This window comes from Vitis riparia, chromosome 5 (genome assembly GCF_004353265.1).
Source record: "Vitis riparia cultivar Riparia Gloire de Montpellier isolate 1030 chromosome 5, EGFV_Vit.rip_1.0, whole genome shotgun sequence".
NCBI lineage: Eukaryota > Viridiplantae > Streptophyta > Magnoliopsida > Vitales > Vitaceae > Vitis > Vitis riparia.
This window is the reverse complement of record NC_048435.1, coordinates 8,709,677-8,730,865: the sequence shown is the minus strand read 5'-3', so window position 1 is coordinate 8,730,865 and position 21,189 is coordinate 8,709,677. Positions and strand designations below refer to the sequence as shown.

Below are 21,189 nucleotides of genomic sequence, written 5' to 3'. Positions count from 1 at the left end.
ATGATCAATTCAAAACCAGATATATATGTTGTCTTCCAGAAAATGAATTGATTGGGTCAGATTATTCTTAATTTTCCATTTCCTTTGTGCCTGTAAATTGGATTAAACTAGAATATTATGTTTGTAGTGTAAATTGCCAATCACTCAGTCATACTTCAGTGTGGTGCCTCTTTGAATTGTCTGTTGCCATAATCTTTCTGACTTAGAATTTATAACAGGTTTTCATGGTAAAATCCAAGAGAAACCCATTTTTCTTACTTGCAATAGTAGGACTTTCCATTTCCTTTTAAATGTTGGCTTGAAATACTTGTTAAATAGATTTGATTTCATCAAAGGTATTGTTTCTGGAAGTTCTTTTATTCATGTATTGCTTACAACTTAGATGTTGATATGTACCAACTTTCTTCTGTGCTTTATGATTTTATGATTAACAAATGGTGTTGTGAGAATTGAATGGGGAATTGTTTTTATAAATGTGTAGTAGACTAACAGACACATTGCGCATTTTGGTTTTTAAAATGTAAAGCACACCAGAGATTAAGAATGTTAAACTTTCTTGAAAATTTCCTGAAATTATTAATTTATGCCCTTCAACATAAATATTGTGACAAAAGAAGCAATGGAGATCCAGTGATGGACTGATTGATAAGTTATAACTTGCTTTACCCAAAAAAAAAAAAAACGAAAAAAAAAACTTGTGAACTTATGACAATAATCAACATGGTGATATATTTGATTATTGATAATGAAATAGAAATTAATCTAATTTGGTATATTTTGTCAGGGAAAACTTTGGCATGGTCAACCACTGTTGGCGAAAACGACTGAATCCATGGATTTTAATAGGAGATCGGATCTTCTTGGTGAAATGACATCTTCGATTGAGAACTTTTGATCTTGATAAACTGACCAGCTTCCTTACATACCTACATCCTGCACCAGACCATTTATCTTCATGAATAAAATAATATAGTCAATACCAACAGCTAAGAGAAACCTTATGTGGTCATTATTTCTTCCATAATTCCCTATTGCAAAACTTTTGCTTGAAATAATTAGGAAATAATCAGATGAATAGTGGGTTGAGCCAAGCTCTTCATCAAGTTTTTAAACATTGAAAACAATAGAAACCAGCTGCTTCCTACATTTCTTTCTTTATTTATTTATTTATTTATATTTGTTATTATCTTTTAAGATTCATCAACTGAAGCATACCTTCAACCTTCTGAATATGCACCTCTTCTTCCATGCTTGCATTCTGCAGAACCTGCTCATTGCAAAACCGGAAATCAGTGGTTCTTTCTTGCTCAGCTCCAACAGCTCAATTGGATTTGCTCATTTTTTGCAACATTGAAGTATGGTTCAGTCTCAATATGCTTGTTAATGTGAAGAAGAATAAAAGAAAAAGAAAAGGTTTCTTAGTATAACTACTGTTAAACCGCTTGTTCTAAGGTTTTCATTTCATTACCTCAACTAAACTTTCCAAACGGTTTTTCATCCTTCTTTGTATGAAACCTCTGGTACACTATTTGCACAATCTTTTCAGTCCAAAGATGCAAGAACACCTGTCCTTAATAATTCCATAAACAACCAGAATGAAGTTTTACCTTTACATGATATTTCACATAGGCATAAAAGTTCAAGAGACTCCACACTGTCTTGTCTAGCTGCTTACCTTCAACATGATGTGAAAAAATATCTGCAAATAGGTCACGCAAAGATAAATTTAAGAAAAGCCTTCTCAGGCCCAGGACATGAGAAAAAAACTGCTATTTATATACATTGAAAAGCGTTAGGTAGGTTAGGAAAATCTCGTAAGGTTTGTTCTTGAACAAAAATAGATGTCACTTTTGAGTTTCAGATGAATGATTTATGTTTCAGTTATTTGTGGTTGGGGCATTTGATTTTAAGTTTGTTAGTTATGCAATGGTGTGTGACCATCTTTTAATTAGATGACCATAATGTAGTTAGAACTACACTATACTGCAGATGGCTTTGATTTAATATTGTATGTCTAGCAAATACCAAAAGAGACAAATCCTCCATTAGTGCTCAAATCTTCAAAAAGCTCTCCTCTCAACTCAGGAGGAGGAATGGGTGACCAGGTGCAAGGAGGTGCTTTAGCCCATGCTTCTGAACTTCCCACATCCATGAGTTCCTGTCAAAAAAATTCCATTATTCCAAGGAATTGGAAGCAGAATTTGATTTCAATTCTAGAAATCGTGAGAACACCATTAGTTTTGTAATAATTGTCTGCCACAAACCTGAAAGAAGGCGGTTGCAATAATCACATCTGAATTTTCTCTGAAGCGCATTGGAAATACTGCAGTGATCTTTTGTGGCTGTCAAATAGACAAATCCACTTCTGTTTAGACAATTCTAGTAGCATAAGAAATTATAACTCATACAGTGTTACTTTATATATTATAACTGTGAAGGGCTTCAGTTGCCACTGTTAAATAGGTTCAAATAAACTCAACCAAATATGTTTTTAGGGTGGTATAAATTCCAAATTAGTAAATAATAGAGGTTATGACCTTGCAAGTCATGATACTAAGTTTCACATTGTCAGCTTCAGTTTTAGTTGGAATCCTGTAATCTTGAGGAATTTTGGTCAAAATACTGGAAACCCAAGGTTAACATCAGTTGAAATTTCAAATTGTTGAAAATTTTAAAATCCTTTGATATGAGGAAAGAAAAAAGTGTTGCATTCTAAGACTGTCAAGAAGTGTAGGACATGACAAGTCCTCAAAATTGAGACATGAGGACGCAAACTACACCTATGTGTCAATGAATATGATAGTTCTCTATGTTTGAATTTGTGCTTGTTTGCAGAATTTAATCATTTTCATAGCAGGTGTTGTAAGCTGAAAGAAAACGCCATGGCCATGATACAGCTTTTCTTTTGCACAACATTTGTGAGTAAACATGGTCGTTTTTAGGTGTACAAACTGGTGTTGAACATTGGTTGACATGAATATATATTTTATATATATGTTGTTTTTGGTGTGAACACTGAACAAGTGTCTGACATGCCAATTGTTAATGATAGAGATGACCTAAAGATTATACCTTGAATCTTTCATACTTTGAAATTTTGGCCAAGTTCTGTGATGGGATAAATAGCTGGATAACCATTTTTACATTTTTCGGGAATTGTCATTTTTTCTTAAGAAGAAGAGGTGTCCTAAAGAGGCTTTTCTTTTGTCCTTTTTAGGTGTGTTTTTGTTGTAGGCATACTTTAGTTTGCTATTTCTCTTTTATATTGGCCAAGTCTTAATTTTCCCAAAGAAGAGGTTTATTTGAGACATGGAAATTACCTGCCTGATGACAAAGAAAGGCTCTCGTGGATGATAGACAAGTTTGATTGGTTTGTACATCCCTTGTGATGTGTCCTGTGAATTGACATTCTGCAACATTTCTTTCAGCTGAGAGCTTAGGATTACAGCTTGTACTGAGGAAATCTGTGCTATTACCTTTGCACCGTCTGGAACATGACATCCATGGACACAATTAGAAAGTCACTAAATGATTTTCAAATGAGTACTGTTTTTGCATTCAAGAATAAGAATGTTATCTTCTAGTAAGTATTTTATTTGTCTATTATTTTTCCACTACAACTCAATAGTATGAGAAGACACATTATTTTGGTGAATCTAGAAGATTCTAGAACTCACAAGGTGTAATGGAGAACTTATTATGTTTATAAGTCTCAATGGGACTTTTCTTGTATTTTTTTTGTTGATTTAATACTAATGTTACAAGCTTAACCTGCTTATTTCTCTGTCTAACAACTGGTGTTTTAACTTAAGCTCCATAACTTGTTTTTGGGAAAACTAGAAGTCTTATGCTATTTCCTTCAGAATGTTTAGAGTCAAACATTCTTGGATGGATGCTCCAACCCAAATCCTGAGACATCCGTGCTGGGAAGAAGCTGGAATCCTCAATTAAAATGGAGATTTTATTGGAGCTAAAATGCTGGTACACTTCATCTTTCTTCTTCCACACATGGTTTATCCCTAATTTATGTCTGGCTTTGTTTCATTTAGCCCACTGTTGGAAATGTGATGATGCATGCTGATATCTCTTCTTGAATGTAACAATGAGACAGTTCATTCTCAAATATCATGATATTGCTTTACCCTTTCAAGTTGATCTCAGTATCCATATGCCACTTACATCAGTTTCTATAAGACTTAATCTAGTCCTCCTCTTGGAATCCTATAAAACCACCATCCCGTGGCAAGTTGTTAAAATTCATATTATTTTTTTTTTGTCCTTCTTAGCAACTAAATTGAGTATTTAATTCATCTTCCAAATAGATCTGTTCACTTAGAAGAATATGAATTATAATAATATATATAACATTGACAGTTGTAGTAGAGTAATAATAATAAAACTAATATAACTGGTTTAAGAAAATGCATCTGTGTACTAATAAACTATTGTTAGATTACTAAGGTCAATTGAAATTACCAAACCTTTGCCTTGTGGAATTTTAGCAAGATCAAGTCTTAGAGTGAGCTGATATCCCTCTCTTGCAGGTTCAACAATCTCCAAAACATCAGAACAAATTCCCTTTATCATCTCTACGGTGTAATGTGAAAGGCCATGTGAGGGCAGAACTCCTTGGGACAGTAGTGGGGTAGCTATTGACAAGTAGGTGTCATGTGGATCAGATGCAGAAGACTGTTAAACACAGAAATGTCAGAAATTCTGAAACTATTTGTCAATATTTGGATATGGTTCCAAGATGATAAAATATTTTTACCCTAGGATGCACCTTATTCCCAAAACTGAGTAATTCCTGAGTCTAGATTATCTCATGGTTTTGAATTTGTAACTTTTCCATGAAAAATGATAGATGATACATGATGGAGCAGTTGATTAATCCATTTAGTGAAGGGTCAATCAAGATCGGGGGGAAACAATGGAAAACTTATTTAAAGTATAGTATCTAAAGTATGTGAGAAGCTTGCCAAAGGTTTTACCTGGACATGGTATTCCACTGACCCAAATTCATACAAGTGGTGATCAATCTCCATAGGCTTCTCAGTGCTGCCATGAAAGAAGTAATCTTGATCATTAGTGTAATTTTAATTTTGTTCTGCACTAATCAAACTTCTTCCATGCTCCATTTGGCTGCTGAGAAGATGGTCAGAAATAAATGAAACCTCAAAAATACTACAATAGCATTTTCATTCCCACAAAGATCCAAAAATTCTTTTCTTTTCCTTCATCTTCTCAGGAAACCAAACAGGGGATTAACTTTTTAATAATGAAATTGTATGTGGCAAAACAGCTAATTCATACTGAAACATTTGCAGCTGGAACAATGGCAAATATCCATGAGATTGATTCTACTAACGTTGAGTTATTAGACTAGGAGGTTAATGAGAGCTTGTCAAATTAACTGATGATATGTACTTTAAAGAAGATTAAACTTTTGTAAGTTGGTTAATAATTACTGATTGATGTTTGATTTAAAGGTTCAATGCACCTGATAGCTCTCACAAAGCATTACAATGACTCATTTTTCATTGAAAATGCAGGGCACTAAAAGTGACCTTTTGTTTTGCACCCTATCCAACACTATGAAATGGCAGATTCTCATTTCCGGATGACTGAAACTGAAGATAGAACGTGCTAGAAGGTTGCCATCTTCCCACCCAAGTTGGTGATCTTTGACTTCAAAATTTGAAGACAAGAATTGACAGATCCCCCTTACCCACTTGTTGGAAAATGTTGTGACTACCAACCAAAGTGAAAGAAGAGAACAGCTTCATCCCACAGGGCAATCATTGGAACTCTATTCACTGGGTATCTACCTGGAAATCACATTTTCTTGTCTGCCAAACAGCACGAGTGCTCAAGAGGTCCCCACCAAAGGTGAAAATTACATATGGCTCCCTCATCCATATGTGCAATTCTGTACCTTCCATTATGTCCTGTTTCATTCCTAGCTCCTACATTTTCAATTCTTTAGAATGATGGATTGGTTAGGCTATTTACTCTGCCACACTTGCCATCCAAAATATCAAAATGAAAATCTCTTTCCTGGGTTTGGTTTCTGGAATTCAGTCGTCAAATGAAATTACTATTGTTTCTTTCTGCTAACTTAATCACTTTCTTTTACTGTTACTGATGATTTAATATCTAGAAAATATCATCCTATCCTTTAATATTCAAGTGACACATGTTAGAAAGTAGACAAGAGCTTCTGTTTCTCTACTGCTATTTATGTTATAATGACTCACACTGGTCCACACTGGATGAACACAACTGCTTCAACATTGTCACACACAGTAGTCATAGTTGCAGATCAATTTGGACAGAAGCAAAAAAATATGTAGATAAAGAATTACATAAATCGCAGTGACAATCTAAAAATTCATCAGCAAACCAGAAAAAGAAAATTTACATGCATGCTTTGCACACCTGTTAAATATAACACTGATGCTCTGTTGCCATTTCCCAGAGACAAAAGATTCTTACCGGTACAACTTGAGCAGGATCTCCTTCAGCGCAGGCGAAGCCCTTTCAAAGCACGCCATTCTGGGTAATCTCTTTGATCTCTGCCTAGTTCTCTCCCTCTCTACACATTGGGGGTGAAGGGTGATGAACTGAGAAATGCAGTGTTGAACATTTTAGTTAAATGTCTGGGTTGGTAAGAACTTTGAGTGAATTGTAAGTCCCATGTAGCAATCATGTTTAGGAAACCTTTGAAGCAAACACCTACTCCCCACCATGCCAAATCTATGTCACTTTCTTTGCAACCACTATGAAAAAGCTCCAAGGCTCGCATATACTTTACATGTAAACAAACCCAAACTTGAACTGCCTGCCTTCAACAACCATTTGTTTCCTTTTTCTCTGGTGCTAAATAAGATTTGGTCATCTCTCCTCATCCACCCATGTCCAAACATGTACGAACTTATGTATTTTTGGTACTTTTTTTAATCATATAATTAAAAAAAAAAAAAAAAAACCTTAAAACATGTTTCGGAACGTTTTCAAAAATAGTTTTAAAGAAATAATTTTTCCGAACAGCTTTAAAATTAGTTTTATGATCTTTTTTAAAACAAAAGTTGATTTCAGAACTTGGGGAAATGCTATGGTACTATAATGGTACCTATCAAATAAAAGTACAAACATTAAGACCGACAAATGTATAGGTGACATTTCTTGATTGATGATACATTTTCAATAAGTATCAAAAAATTACATTTTTGTACCGTACCCTTTTAAATATTTTTTAAAAACATCTTTTATTTTATTTTTTTTACCTATAATGCATTATTTTTAATTATTTTTCATATTAATATCTTTATTTTTTAAAATAATCCATAAAAAAGTGAAAATAACATAAAATAATTAAAATATACATGATAGCTTTCAAGAACAATTTTTTTAAAAAATTGTTTTAATTATTTTCAAAAATAAATTTTCAAACATGTTCTTAATTTTCTTATCCACATGAATACCTTGTGTGGTGGAAAGAAAAGCAAATCTAGGAATAATTGAAGTCAATAATATACCATAAGATTGGTAGTGGTGCACACTGCATAATATACATAAAACATGGATCACATGCTCTACAGTGCCAAGCCTTCAATTATTGTAAATGATATCCATTCTTCCAACACTGCCAATTCAACAATTATTGTTTATGAGTTCTTGATATTCTCGAGTCTACCATTAAAAAATTAAACTATTAAATTAATTAATTTAAGACCCGACGGCCTCAGATAATCCTCCCAGTGTGAGAATATAATCTTGTCCTTATTCGCACCGTGGCTTCTATTGACCGCCAGCTTTTGTAATGGAGTGAAAACAACCGTCCCATCAAATGATGCCTAACCAAAACTATTGAAAAAGAAATTGCAAATTGAAAGAAGTAAAAATATTATATATATATATATATATATATATATATATATATATATATATATATTTTCTATTTGATTTCATTATAGAAAATTTTAAAAATAATTAAAATTGGTTAAAAAATTATATATTTTAAATTATTTATTTGAGTTAAAATTAGGGGAATAAATTTGAAGTAATAAATAAAAATGATTTATTAATTTAAAATTTATTTTGTCTCATTTTTTAAAATTTTTGAAAAATATGAAAAAAAAAACCCTAGAAAAAGGAAGGGTTTTGTTTGAGAATTGGTATTTGAAAACGGAACAAAAAACACAGAAATCATGTTTGATAATAAAAAGTTATTTTTTATTATTTGGTTTTAAAAAAAAAATATAGTATTTTTAAAGAACATCTTTTTAATTATTTTTTTAGAACGATTTAAAAAAATAATTATATAAAATGATTAAAAACAAAACATTAAATATAAAAAATATTTTAAAAACATATTTAAAAATATTAAAAAAATAGGTTAAAAACATTTTAGATTTTAAAATAAAATTTTATTTTACAAAATCAGAGAATAATTTTTTTTTAACTATTTTATAGAATTATTTTTAAAAATATTTACCAAACATATCCTAAATTACTAGAAGCCATTATGCAAATGGAATTATTAAATTACTTTATAATTCATGATAATGAATAATGGTACAACTATTTCTATTAGATGATAGTTTTGACCAAGGGTGATGACTTAGGATAATTCACAAAATTTATATTTAAAAAATATAAATATTATTTCTATGTGGAGGATGTGATATAGGCATGTGCTTTTCTAAAATAAAAAAAGAAAAAAAGAAAAAGAAATCGGTACCTTAAATTGACCCAAGAAAATATTCCAAAAATAAATGATAAAAAAATAAAGATGGGGGATGAGGTCAGAAAGCACCGATCATAGACATCTTCGTACGAGCGCACACAGCATTCGCACAAAACTGACGCATGCCGCTGTGATCACCAGCGGATCACCCATCTATCATTACGAACTGACCAATCACATGTTGTCCCTATTTTATTTATAACGAGATTAACTAACCTACCTCAGATCTCTCTCCGTATTACCCTCTTCCCTCCAATACTGACCCTCCGATCTCCACCCCCGCGCCTTTTTTATTCGCCTCCTGATTTCTGATCCAACGGCTCTCCTTCTCCGCCTCATATACTGTCATCTTTTGTTTTGTTTGTGTGTGTGTTTTTTTTTTCTCTCCTTCACGCCTCATTTATTTTTACTGTTTGTTTGCCGAGAAAAGATAGGAAAGCGGAACAAAGTATGATTTTGAATCCTTCTATTTTCCCTCATTGTTTGAACAAGATTCTCTTTTCAACGCTTTCTGATATATGGGTCAATTAAGCTGACCTTTTCGTTTTGTGAAAGAAGAGGGGCAAAAAAAGAAAAACGGAAGATTTGGAAAGTCTATTTTATTTTCTTTTCGTTTTCCCAAGTTTTCTCTGCAATCAAACAGGGTCAACGGATTTCTTTATCTTTATCTGAATGATATCTCGGGGTCAGAATCATGGTTTGGTTTCATTTCTGAATATTAGAGGTTGGATCATATTGAAATGTGCGTTGACCTCATTGGAGAATTAGAAAATCTGGAATTTGTGCGGCGCATTATTTGCATAACTGGAATCTAGGTTTAGGGTTTCAGGGTTCTGGATCTTTTGTGATTGGGTGAATGGAATTTTTTATTATCCATCCAAAATCTCAGGCTTTTGTATTGGTTGCCAGCCAGAAGGCGTATGTTTTTCTAAATTAATTCAAAGATTCTGGACTAGTGGGGTTGTCAACAGATATGGATGTTAAGGACCCTATTAACTGCACAAATAAGCCTCTGGTTGCTTTAGACTCACCAAAGATCGAAAATCGTGATGATGGGGAGGACAGTGAGTCAAATTCTTTGTTGCCACCACGAAGAGGTGGGATGTCGAGAAGGCAGGACAAAGTACGGAGGAAAGTCCAGTGGAACGATAGGAATGGGAACAAGCTCGTGGAAGTTCTCGAATTTCAACCAAGGTAATGTTTGCTTGCAAATTTAATTGTCCACATATACTTAATTATGGTAAAAACTACCGAGAAGAAATTCCGTATGTTTCCAATTTGCTTCTGAAGTGGTATAAATTGGCTTTGCTTTTAGTAGTGAGTTTTTCCAAAACTTGTTATCTTGTTCCCTAGATGGGTTCTCTTCAATCTGACTGAACAATTCATTTTGGTTTAGAACAAATGGGTGTCTCTTAAAATTCTGCAATGAACCCAACTGTGGAAGGAAAGTACTTCCAAAAATAAGAAAAAGGCAATCTAATGTCATTCAACATCTTAAATGAGTAATTTTTTGCTGATCTGTAGCTGTGGAACAAATACGTCTAAGAGGAGCGATATGTATGTCATGCAACATTCTTCACACACCTATATACATGTCAGGCACGGACCCAAATGCATCCAGAATTTAAAGCTAAACCTTTGATATCCTACACATGTCAACACCGGTCAAAAAGTAGTGGAGACATTATGACATGAATGGTTGTTTTTGCACAGAAAATGAATATGGGTAAGGAAATTTAATAAGATAGAGATAGACAGGGTAGTATTAGTTGTAATGCTTTATGTATTACATTTATTGAGCTTCATCTTCAAAGTTATGCAATTGCTATCTTCATATAAAAGTGTGAATGGCTTAATCCAAGTCATATGTTTATCAAGTAAAATATGACTATATGTGAATATTATTGTGTCTCACCTTGTATCACTACTGGCTTTCCATTTTACATGTAAAAGTAACCATGTTGTGCCCTTTCCATGTCCTGTTTTTCTTCACATATAATGATGATTGAGCAGGGATGATTGACCCTGGATATAAAGAACTTACCTTTTGGGTCATGTCAAATTGTCAATTGTGGGATGGTGAGAGGACATGGCTCTAGATAGAGCTGAATGGTGATCAAGGGTAGTTTATTCCAATACACATTTCTAGACCTCTTCATCATAATAATCATTCCTTTCAGCCTTGAGCTGTGACATGGATAATTATCAAAGCAGACCTGGAAATTCCTGTAATTCTTCATGATTCTAGACTTTATTGATCTTTTTTCATTAAGTACCAATTTGCAATGTGTCTTTAATTCCATTAAGACACTCTGGGCATGATAACAGCAGAACTGGAACTTCTTTTTCAGGTGGTATCAATAATGCAGTTTGCAGCATTTCTGCAAGCATAGGATAAGCAAGATCTGGAACCATGCCATTTGTTAATCACATTTGTAGTCAGTTATGTGTGTAGATAGATAGATATGTGTGTAGATACATAGATAAGTAGATATGTGTATAGATAGATAGGTGTGTAGGTAGGCAGATAGATAGATAGATATGTGTGTGTATAGATAGATAGATAGATAGAGAGAGAGGCAGATAGACAGGTGCAGATAATTATATATTTTTTGTTCTTATTTCCCCAGCAGTTTTATTTAGTGGATTCCCTTAGAATGTACAAGTATTGGTTTTCTTTTTCTTGATCCTAAAAATAATCTGACTTTAGAAAAGAACTATCATTTGTTTTGTTATTTCATATCCGTAGAATTCTTTTTCCCACTCTCCTAGTAGTTCTATCTTCAGATTTGGCATTTTCATCATATGTCCCTTTCATCAGTCATCTATTTTCTTGCTGACACTGGAATTGTCTCAAATCAACATAATCATGTTGCTTAGTTGTTGTTTTGAATCTGTATTTTGATCTTCAGCAATCTCAATCTATATCTATTCATGCCTCTGTTTTCTCCTCATTGAGAATCTGGATTGTTTTTCTTTTGGTGTATGCTCTGGCTGAATGTGTACTGTGCCTCATCACTGCACACTAACATTGGCAACTTTATCGAGTATCAGAAAAGGCTTTGTTGCTAGCATTATTCATTTCTATGTCCAAAAATGACTGGGTCAAAGAAAGAAACAGAGACATTAAATGAGAATACAACACTGGAGGGGTCATAGTTACTGTTGTTGTATCTATTTGTCTTTTAAATGAGGGTCTGAGATCAGAGATTGAAAGAATGGTAAGCCATTGTGGTTAGGCTCCTAAAAACAAACCAAAGAACAAAAGAAAAGGGCACATGTGATAGCTTTCCCAAGAATGACACCTCTCTCTTTGTTATCTTGTTGTTTTTTTGGTTAGGCAAGAAAGAAAAAGAAGAGATTCAGCATTTTGGGAAAGAAAAAAAAAAGTAATTGAAAAAAGTAGGAAACAACAAAGGTGATAAAAGAAGTTGGAGAAAAGGAGGAACAAACTGGGTGTTTCTTATTGACCACAATTATATGCAGATACAATTTGTTCAGCCTTATATATAGGCAATTGGCCCCTAGTTTACATGGATTGTGATCCTGATGATTATTAGTAATAAACCATGTTACTTGGTTATGTGTTTTAGGTTGTGACTTAAGCCCATCTAGGCCCAAACCTATTGAGCGTGCCTGTGTGGGACTCATTTCAGTTGAATTTAGGTCAAGTTATTTGCTACTTTTGGCCTGTGTAGGGCCTAATGTTCAACCGGGGCAAAGTTTGTGATTTGTGAGCACTTATTTCAATTAACCTTGAGAGAAGCTGCTAAAGATATCAGGCTGATTTTGGGACAGAGTTGTATATTCTTGGAACTAATGTGATGAGAGTTCTTTTTCTTCTTTGTTGAGCTTATCAGTCATCCATGGAAGTTTATTCAACCTAAGAAGTTGGTTTTTATAAGTTGCATGGTAATCTGGCATATATCTATGCACTGTGTCATTTTTCTTTGCTGCCCACCCATTGAGAGAATCAGAAACAATCTGTAGCTGGTGCTGTTACCATTCGCTATTAGCTTTTGTTTGCAAGGTCCAACTTCTTAGGAACTCTAGGACTGAATTCAAGACCATTCCATTGAAGCCTTCCCGATCTCCATCAAATATACAAATTCTATTATGTCAAGTTTCCCCTGTTTTCATTTAGGGAAGTGCTTGCTAATGCACTTTCAAAGAATGGCCTTTAATGAGAAAGGAATGTGCAGTGATGGGTGAAAATCTAGGGAATAGCTTGGTATTTGAAATATTCCTTGAGGGATTAGAGAGATTAGGAATTTAAGGCTTGTTGAAGTTTCAATATAACCAGATGCAGTTGATTCAAGGGAGTCCCCCAATGTCAACATCTCCCTCCTCAAATAGGCTCCTTTTGGTTACAATAAATGTCCTGATGTATCAGAAAGCTGCATCAGAAACTAAATTAGCTTCTCTACATTTTATTCTTAGTGTCCTTGGACCCAATTTCAGCATCAATGAGACACTGCAGTTGTTTTTCTGCTGGTAACACATAATCATGGCAGAGGTTTCTTAGAGTCTCTTATCACATTCAAAGATTGCTGACAATCTGAATCTTCCCTTGACAGCATTAAATAGCTTTAATTATGTTGAAGTGGCATGAATAGTGAGCTCTTGAGCATCCATATTGATTATTTGCAGGAAACCCATCATCTTTATTCCAGGTATCCATGTCTTTACTGCATCTTACAATGAAATTGGGCTGTTATTCTCCTTGGAAACTTAAGTTCTAGATTAAAGAAACTAGGTTTAATTTATAGCTTTATTGGAAATCAAGATTAAAATGAAAAGTAAGCTGTTGCAAATCTTTAGCTGGTCATAAAATAGTTAGATCTCAAATTTTCCTGGATTCTAACCAAGCCGAGAACTTATTTCTCTGTAATCCATGTGAATTTCTGAAACAACCGTCAAATTACTTAAACCCAATTCATTTATACTTTGGTCTTCTGCTCCCAATTATGCTCAATTTACCCTGGGTTTCTTTTATCTACAAATAAAGTATGATACTTCCATAGTAAGTTATTCCATTTACATGTGATTATATACTTTGGCAAGGGAATTGTTAATTCTCCATGCTGATTCGTGTCATGGTGAGATCTGTAGTGAATTTAAAAGGTTTCATGGGGGGTGATAGTAATTTCTGAGCTCATATTTAAATGGGTCTATTTGTAGTAGTAAAGGTAATTACTCATTATTATAATGGTCTTTTTTTTCTACTATTGGTGGATTAAGCAGTCAATTATTATATTGACAGTTTAATAATAGTAATTTATTATTATAATAATTGACAGTTTAATCCGGCAATATTAGGTGAAATAATTTTAATTTATTATTGTAATAATTGACAGTTTAATCTGCCAATATATATATATATTACCATGCTTGTTTAGGTGCAATCTAAGTTAATAGCTTCAAATACTTGATCTAACTACAAACACAAATTCTTAGTATCTGAACTTATTTCATTTGATTTATAACTTTTCATTTCTTTAACTGAGAGTGGATTATGAAAATCTTACACTTGAATATTTATTTTGAAAACATGCAAATATATACTATTTTTGAGCTAGACTTTAGTTCATTGTTTTCCAATATAATAGCTTTAAGTGTAAAAAATAGTTTTCCAAAATTGAGTCAACTCTATAATTGTACAGTTGATTGGTATGGGGAATTGAAACTCATTCTAGAACCATAGAAACACAAAGGTTCCTACATTTTTCAGTTTTCTAGTACAAGAATTATATTATATTGCTTAATGCACTGTAGAAGGATGGATTGTGCATTCAGCTTGAAAGAGTGAAGAGTTTTTTTTCAAAAGAATCACCAATAGTATTTGGATTTCTGGTTTTTATGTATGCCAGTTCACTTGTGGTGACAAGACTCAGTAATTCTACTAATGCTCTGTGATAGCTGTTCTGTGTGTTCAAAATTGTTGGCCTGTCAAGAAAATATGAATATACCTAAGATGTAAGTGGCTTTTCATATTTAACAAGTTACGAAAACATGCCGAAGAGGCTGGTGGAACACTTGTTAGAAACATGCCTTTATTCAGTATGGCTTCCTTGTTTGCTCAAATTTTAGACAAACAATCTTTTTAAATTCTTCGATTTGTTTAATACCACCAGAAATAAAATAAAAATAACCAGTACCCTTTGGTTATCTAAAGTTGTAAATTACAATGCAGTTGAAATTGCAAAACAAAATTTCTCCATTGGAGAATCACTTGAATTTGTGATGTGATCAACTTTGTATATGAACAATTAACTTTGTATCATGTTGTTTAAACCCCTCCTTATTCCCCCATTTGTGCCTGCAGTGATGTGAGTGATACTGATGATGAGGAGTCAGATTCTTGCATCTGCACCCTAATGTAGACTTTTATCACAAGATATATGCCTGATAACCGTAAGGGCCATCCCCCTCCAACACTGATTTTGATGATTTTAGTATAAAGGTAGCCATGTTTCCAAGTCTCTATTGTAAGGATGGACGACCAAAGGACCCAATAAAGGGCAAGGCAATCTCTCGTGCTCTGGAAACATTTTTTCACTTTCTATCAAAAGGTAAGGTTAATACATTTCATCAATGGGTTTGAGGTGGGGTTTCGAATCAACTGATGAGCCACATGGATTGTTTCTTAGGGATAGAGGTGGATGACAGGATAACGGCAATCTTCCTTCCTTATGTAATATATTCTGTAGTACAATTAAGCTTTTTGTTTGCTTTTGTCACATATGTTGATATGTATCTTTTGGATATTCACTCAATAGATTACTCTGCACGGTCAGCATAGTTCATGACTTAGCAGCTACTTCAATACTATTCCTATTTGTTTGATGTTTATCTATTTCCTTATCTTGAGAAAGTTCCAGTGGTTCACCTTCTGCACCAATCTGATCCAACACAATGCTCTGTTTTGAGGTATATATTACTGCATTTAAAAGATGAAGTCCAGGTCTTACCACTCGAATGAATTAAAGAAAACAAATAGTTGAACTGACGGACTTCATGTTAATGTTCCAACCAAAACCAGTGTGCACTACACTTCATCCTTCTGAAACGGTAACATAAGTTTTGGTATTAAACTTCTATAAACTTCCATGAAACCGCATGAATTAGTTCCACATTTAGAGTGAAGATTCGACCACTGGGAACAAGGAATATTGTTTGACTTGAAAAAGGTTTGGTTTAAACTTCCATAAACTTTTATAGTGTTTTCACTTCTGTAATACAGAGTAGTAAGTCTTTTAAGTTTTATTACTATATGGAGTATAAACCATGTATGAAAGGTAAATCTTCATCTGAAACATGTGTATCTTCATCTATTGAGAATTTATCTCACATAGTATACTGTATTATTGGTCAAGAAGCAATCCAAGGAATAACAAAAGATAGCCAAGTCTCTTTGACAGTACAAGATTAGCCAACAACACCATCACTCAAGATACAATAAGATGCAAATACAAAACACCAGAGACAGGGAAATAGAACACAAAACCACTCCCAGATTATTTCACACTGCTACCTTCACTAAGCTACCTTCTGCAATTCTTCTGTTCAAAGGTCCTCTTTCAACTCTATATCAACATCAGTTGCTTTCTTTTGTTCGGTACTCTTTTGTGGCAGTCTGAATTCACAATCTGTCTGCTTATGATTCCAGAAGTCATGGGAGGTCTTCTGTGGTCTGTGATTCAGAAACCTTTGAAATCAGTCTTCCCACACTTTTCTTTTAATGGCATGATTTCTGATGAACCCAACCAATTTGAGAGGCTGGCATCAACCGGGCTTTCAAGCAACAGAGGCTTGTTAGCTTTAAAATTGAAAGGTGCCTGTGGTGATTGCACTATGGCAATATTCTCTTTTCTCTGATTCTTTAATGGTGGTTTTGATTTTGCCTTGATTTCTTTCCATTGAGTGAGATTTTCAACTGGGTTCAGTACAGAATATACATATTGGCTCCTATCTCGAGCATTTTTATTCAACCCTACCGCTTTCAGTTGTTGATCTTGAGAAGCATGAAGGGACATAAGATTGTTTGTCTTCTCGTCAGCCATTTGAGTCAAAGTGACTCCCTTCTGAGATTCCGTAGGAGCAGAGCAGAATTTAGTGAATTCTTGCCTTGTTTTTAGATCATCCACATTGCCCCCACCATCACTTTCATCATCATCATCATCATCATCATCATCATCCTCATCCTTATCGCCATCATTCTCATCTTCATCATCCAGATCATTTTCTTCATATTCCAAGTCCTCATTCTCATCAAAGCTGTCTTCACAATTGTGATATCTATAATTCAAGGGGTAAGATCTCGTTCCTGAGGCAACTGACTCCCCTTCAGGGGATGGTCTTTCTTTTTCTGTTTCTTCTTTGCCCCTTGCCCAGCTTTTCTCCTCATCACTCCCCAAAAATTTATCTGTACTGTTGTCGTCTGTTGGTATAGGCTCGTAGGTTGTGACATTCAAATTAAAGCTAACCTTCTTTCGAATTCTTAAGCTTGATCGCTCCTTAGGTTTATCTCTACATACATGCCCAAAAAAAAAAAAAAAAAGCATAAAAATGAGAAAAAAATTGCCATTCTTTTCGGGGGAATCGGGCCTTTCTGGGTTGATGCACAACAATAAAAAGCAGAAGAAAACCAAATGGCCATGAAGCGACGACTGACCTGAACTCAGAATCTGAGGTGATGGGTTTCTCTGTCACGTCGAGTTTTACAGAGATGGAAGATTCCAGAGGTTCATAACATCCAAGCCCCTGCAACGAAGTTGGAAGAACAATGGCGTCTGGTGAGAAAGTAAACAAAATAATGGAGTCTGAAATGATAGATGAGATTACCTGTTCTCCCTGTAGAAATTTATGTGCGGGTTTTCTGCGTTTGTGTTTGGCAGAATATCCAAAACATCCAAGAAAGCACCCCATTGGAGGTCTGGTCTGTCTCTTCTAAGACTGCCTTGTTGAGGAAGAATGTTTTCTAGAGGGTTTTCATGGTGAGAGTGCCTGCCTCAAATACAAAGTAGAAACTAGAGACTCAAACACGAGAGACAAAGATAGAGAGAGAGAGAGAGAGAGAAATTTGAAAGAATTGGCTCCAAAGATGTTTTTGAAAAATAGGAACGTTGGGGGGTAGGAATAATGATGAAGGGGAAAAGGATGAGTCCAATTAAAGCAGCCGTGTCTCCTACACTGCTTTCCAAAATTGCTGCTCTCTTCTCCTCCCCCCCACCTTGTATTTTAATTTTTGCCTCTCCTGGTCCTGGGTGATGGCTCTCCCAATTTTTGGATTGCTGTTTGTCTCCAGACTCCACCCATGTACATTCAATTATCCATTACTAACATGGACTGGAAGTCGAGGATATGAATTTAAGAAACATTAATTTGAAATTTTGATAGTGTGGGTCCATGAATGAGTTGACACACGGTGAGGCAGTGGCTGTATTAAATTTGAGTTGACGGGGCTTAAAGCCTTAAAGGAAGAGGAGTTATCTGCTGGCCCACTGCCCAGACCGTTTAACCCATGAACCAGCCGCTCTTAGTTCGGGGCTGTGTCTGAGAAAATAGAACCGCCAAAAAGTTTGGAAATTACAAAAAAAAAAAAAAAAAATCATTCAAATTTCCTCAATTAAAATATGTCTCAAGATAATAATCAAATGAACTCGAACATCAGCAATGGAATTGCCAAAATACCTTGAAATTATGAGAAAAATCATTTAGTTTCTGCTTACATATCGGCCTGCATGGCTGCATAGAAACCCAATGTTGTGAGTAATGGTTCGGTGAAACTTGTTGAAACTTTCATTCATGTGTCCTGCTGTGTCCAGCTCCCCACATCAACAAGGAGACTCACTTTTCAAAAATGATGCTTTGATTGTCTCTTAGTTATAGTGATAAATGACTTCGAGTTAGGTTTTATACACTCAATGTACCTTCGTAATACCCAAAATACCCTTAATGGGTTGCCTTGTACAATTGGTATAAAGTTTGTTTAGATATTATGAAAGCGTGAATAAATTGAAGGCAACATGTGTACGAGTGTGTAAACAATGTTATTATGTGGTTCATTATGAAATCCAATCAATGGATATGGAGGAAAAACCTTGAGGAGATCCATAATGAGGCGTCTTATACAATCCCTTCTACCATCCATATAATTGTTTTGTACTGAAAATGTATAGGAGGGAAAGAGCTTTACATCTCAACTTGATTAATTCCAAGACACATATTCAACTAAAAATCATTTTTACCATGATAAATTGATGATTACTCTAATTCTTTTGTGTTTGATGCATCGACAAGCCAAATACTCCATTTGTTACAATATTAAGTTAACTAGAATTAATAGAACTAGTTTAAAAAGAAAAAAAAAAGGACAAAAAAAAAACTATCTTATTTTGCAAAGCCCGAACAAAGGATCTCGCAATGAGAACTACAAAAGAAGTATTAGGAATATTGATCAAATTAATTAATCATTAAATCCAATTGGTACAAGGTAAAATTTTATCGGAATAATGTTAAATTCAAAAATCTAATTTCTTACACAATTTTTTTTCAATTGAGTTTATCATTAAATGTTAGGTCCTTTCGACTCATAATTTATATTTACCAAAGAAATAATCCACTGAAACACAACTATTTGGAACAAGCTTTGGTGGCAAGTGGTTACTCTTGGTAAACTTGCAACAATTGTAGTTTTTTCACAAATTTTGTTTCTCATCTCTATTATCTATATTGCAATAGCAAAAACTCCTTTGTATTATGGTTTGGGAGGCAATCTTTTCCATTGTAAAGATGCAGCCACAAAATCAAATGCATTAGTCAATGAACATTTGAGGAAGAAGTAAACATTATTTGGGGAGACTACAAGGAAAAAAGGGAGAGGATGATGAGAAAACACAATCATCTTTTTTAATGATGATTATTTCATAAAGAGTCATATTTTTTACAATCATCAATTAGAGGGTCATTTGTTAACCATCATTTAAACTGCATTGTGAAGTTAATGATGATTGTTTTTTCCTGCTATCTTTTCTTAATAACGTCTATTTCTTTAAGTCATCTTTTGTTAATGAAGTCAATTTTCCACTATCATTATTATTCATTGATGACCGTTATGAAAATGGTTATCTTTACCTATTATGGTAATTTTCTTTTCAATGTTATATGCACTAATTGATGATCATGAAAAGTCATCAATAAATATTTAATTTTAAATAAAAAATGATATTAGGACATATTGTAATGCTACTAGGGACTTGTTGTAATGATATCGTGGATTGGTTTTCATTTATAGTAGACAATTTATTTTAAATTTAACAAAATTATAATATAATAAAAAGGAAAAAATTGAAATTGAAAAACTTTAAAAGCAACAAAACATATAAGTAATTGATATTACTAATACTATATTCTAAGGTATAAAATCCGTTATAGTATTTAATACTAACAAAACATATCCATAACAAAACGGTTGATTTATAAGGGAAAAAAAAAAAAAAAAAAACCTCTCGTAACCCCTATGAATTTTTTAGATAGACAACATGCCTTATATAACGCATGAAACCTATGATTTCCAATGACACCAAAATTTTTCTAAGTAATGCTTAACATTATCAATGATAAATATAATGTAATTTGAAACAATAATAGAGAGAAAAAAAAGTAACATCAACAATATAAAAACAAGACATAGAAAAGTCACCAACTTTTCTTTTTCTAAAATGAGAAGAACAATATTTTCATTGTGATCTTCAATATGCTATAACCATTTCAAAGATAAATTGAAAAGGATTGATTGGTCAAAAACTATATTTTCTCTAGATAAGTTCCTTTAACTTAATAATTGTACAAACAAGGAGGACAACTAATCAACATAGGAAATGCAAGATAGAACATGAATAGTATACAATGATGAAAAAACAAACTCAATTCAAATGAAAGACATGAATATAAGTAATTCAAACACTACTTTTGATAGGATGAGAATGGGCTGAAGTTCTCTTAAGTGCTTGAGGCATTTATTTTTCCTATCTTTTTGGTTTCAATGCTCCTTGAACAGATCCTATGTCCTTGACTTATGCCCCTCTCTTTAGGAGTCATACATCGAAAAAAAAAATTTACAAGTAACCTCAAGCATATATCTACTCCCAAATTACATAACAATATTTATGCACTCAAATTGGTCTTACAAGATTAACCTAAAAATGTCACACAACAAACATTTGGTTTTTACAACTCACAAAAATCAATAAAAACCACTAATGAACTTATTACAAGTTCAAGCCAACATTGAGAGCTTGAAAAACTTCAAATACCATCAAAGAGACCATTTTATTAAGAGTTCAACCTAAATTAATGGAATAGTAAAACTATGGTTTTTAGAAAGTTTGGGGAAAAGGAAATAAAGAGGGAAAATAAAAAGAATGAATTTGAAAATC

General features: G+C 33.6%; 3 protein-coding genes across 5 annotated transcripts; 1 reads left to right on the top strand and 2 right to left on the bottom strand.

Annotated features, from left to right (window-relative positions):
* Positions 1–544: 544 nt before the first annotated feature.
* Positions 545–6,879, bottom strand: LOC117913817 (actin-related protein 2/3 complex subunit 2B). 2 transcript variants are annotated; one of them, XM_034828868.1, is made up of 10 exons: positions 6,496–6,879; positions 4,992–5,058; positions 4,482–4,689; positions 3,321–3,487; positions 2,265–2,342; positions 2,026–2,158; positions 1,608–1,699; positions 1,469–1,525; positions 1,216–1,267; positions 545–933 (listed from the first exon to the last, which is right to left on the bottom strand). In XM_034828868.1, the coding sequence occupies exons 1-10, from the start codon at positions 6,552–6,554 to the stop codon at positions 758–760; spliced, it is 1,089 nt and encodes a 362-aa protein (XP_034684759.1). In that variant the 5' UTR covers positions 6,555–6,879; the 3' UTR covers positions 545–757. The 2 variants fall into 2 exon arrangements, with proteins under 2 accessions (XP_034684759.1, XP_034684760.1); XM_034828869.1 differs by lacking the exon at positions 1,469–1,525.
* A 2,083-nt stretch (positions 6,880–8,962) lies between these two features.
* On the top strand, positions 8,963–15,603 carry LOC117915400. 2 transcript variants are annotated; one of them, XM_034830977.1, is made up of 2 exons: positions 8,963–9,943; positions 10,274–10,663. In XM_034830977.1, exons 1-2 carry the CDS (start codon positions 9,723–9,725, stop codon positions 10,389–10,391), a joined length of 339 nt encoding a protein of 112 aa, XP_034686868.1. In that variant the 5' UTR covers positions 8,963–9,722; the 3' UTR covers positions 10,392–10,663. The 2 variants fall into 2 exon arrangements, with proteins under 2 accessions (XP_034686868.1, XP_034686869.1); XM_034830978.1 differs by lacking the exon at positions 10,274–10,663 and adding an exon at positions 15,075–15,603 and having other exon boundaries at positions 8,987–9,943.
* Positions 15,604–16,073: 470 nt separating this feature from the next.
* On the bottom strand, positions 16,074–17,966 carry LOC117914086 (transcription initiation factor TFIID subunit 7-like). The gene is made up of 3 exons (XM_034829275.1): positions 17,594–17,966; positions 17,424–17,512; positions 16,074–17,278 (listed from the first exon to the last, which is right to left on the bottom strand). Exons 1-3 carry the CDS (start codon positions 17,675–17,677, stop codon positions 16,450–16,452), a joined length of 1,002 nt encoding a protein of 333 aa, XP_034685166.1. The 5' UTR covers positions 17,678–17,966; the 3' UTR covers positions 16,074–16,449.
* Positions 17,967–21,189: the final 3,223 nt, after the last annotated feature.

Coding starts and splice junctions, on each gene's coding strand:
- LOC117913817 (XM_034828868.1), bottom strand. CDS start 6,554: ATGGCGTGCTTTGAAAGGGCTTCGCCTGCGCTGAAGGAGATCCTGCTC. Junction 2,159..2,264: donor TTGCAACCGCCTTCTTTCAG/GTTTGTGGCAGA, acceptor TTTTTTTGACAG/GAACTCATGGATGTGGGAAG. Junction 1,700..2,025: donor TGGAGGATTTGTCTCTTTTG/GTATTTGCTAGA, acceptor ACCTATTTGCAG/ATATTTTTTCACATCATGTT.
- LOC117915400 (XM_034830977.1), top strand. CDS start 9,723: ATGGATGTTAAGGACCCTATTAACTGCACAAATAAGCCTCTGGTTGCT. Junction 9,944..10,273: donor GTTCTCGAATTTCAACCAAG/GTAATGTTTGCT, acceptor GCTGATCTGTAG/CTGTGGAACAAATACGTCTA.
- LOC117914086 (XM_034829275.1), bottom strand. CDS start 17,677: ATGGGGTGCTTTCTTGGATGTTTTGGATATTCTGCCAAACACAAACGC. Junction 17,513..17,593: donor AATTTCTACAGGGAGAACAG/GTAATCTCATCT, acceptor ACTTCGTTGCAG/GGGCTTGGATGTTATGAACC. Junction 17,279..17,423: donor ACCTCAGATTCTGAGTTCAG/GTCAGTCGTCGC, acceptor GCATGTATGTAG/AGATAAACCTAAGGAGCGAT.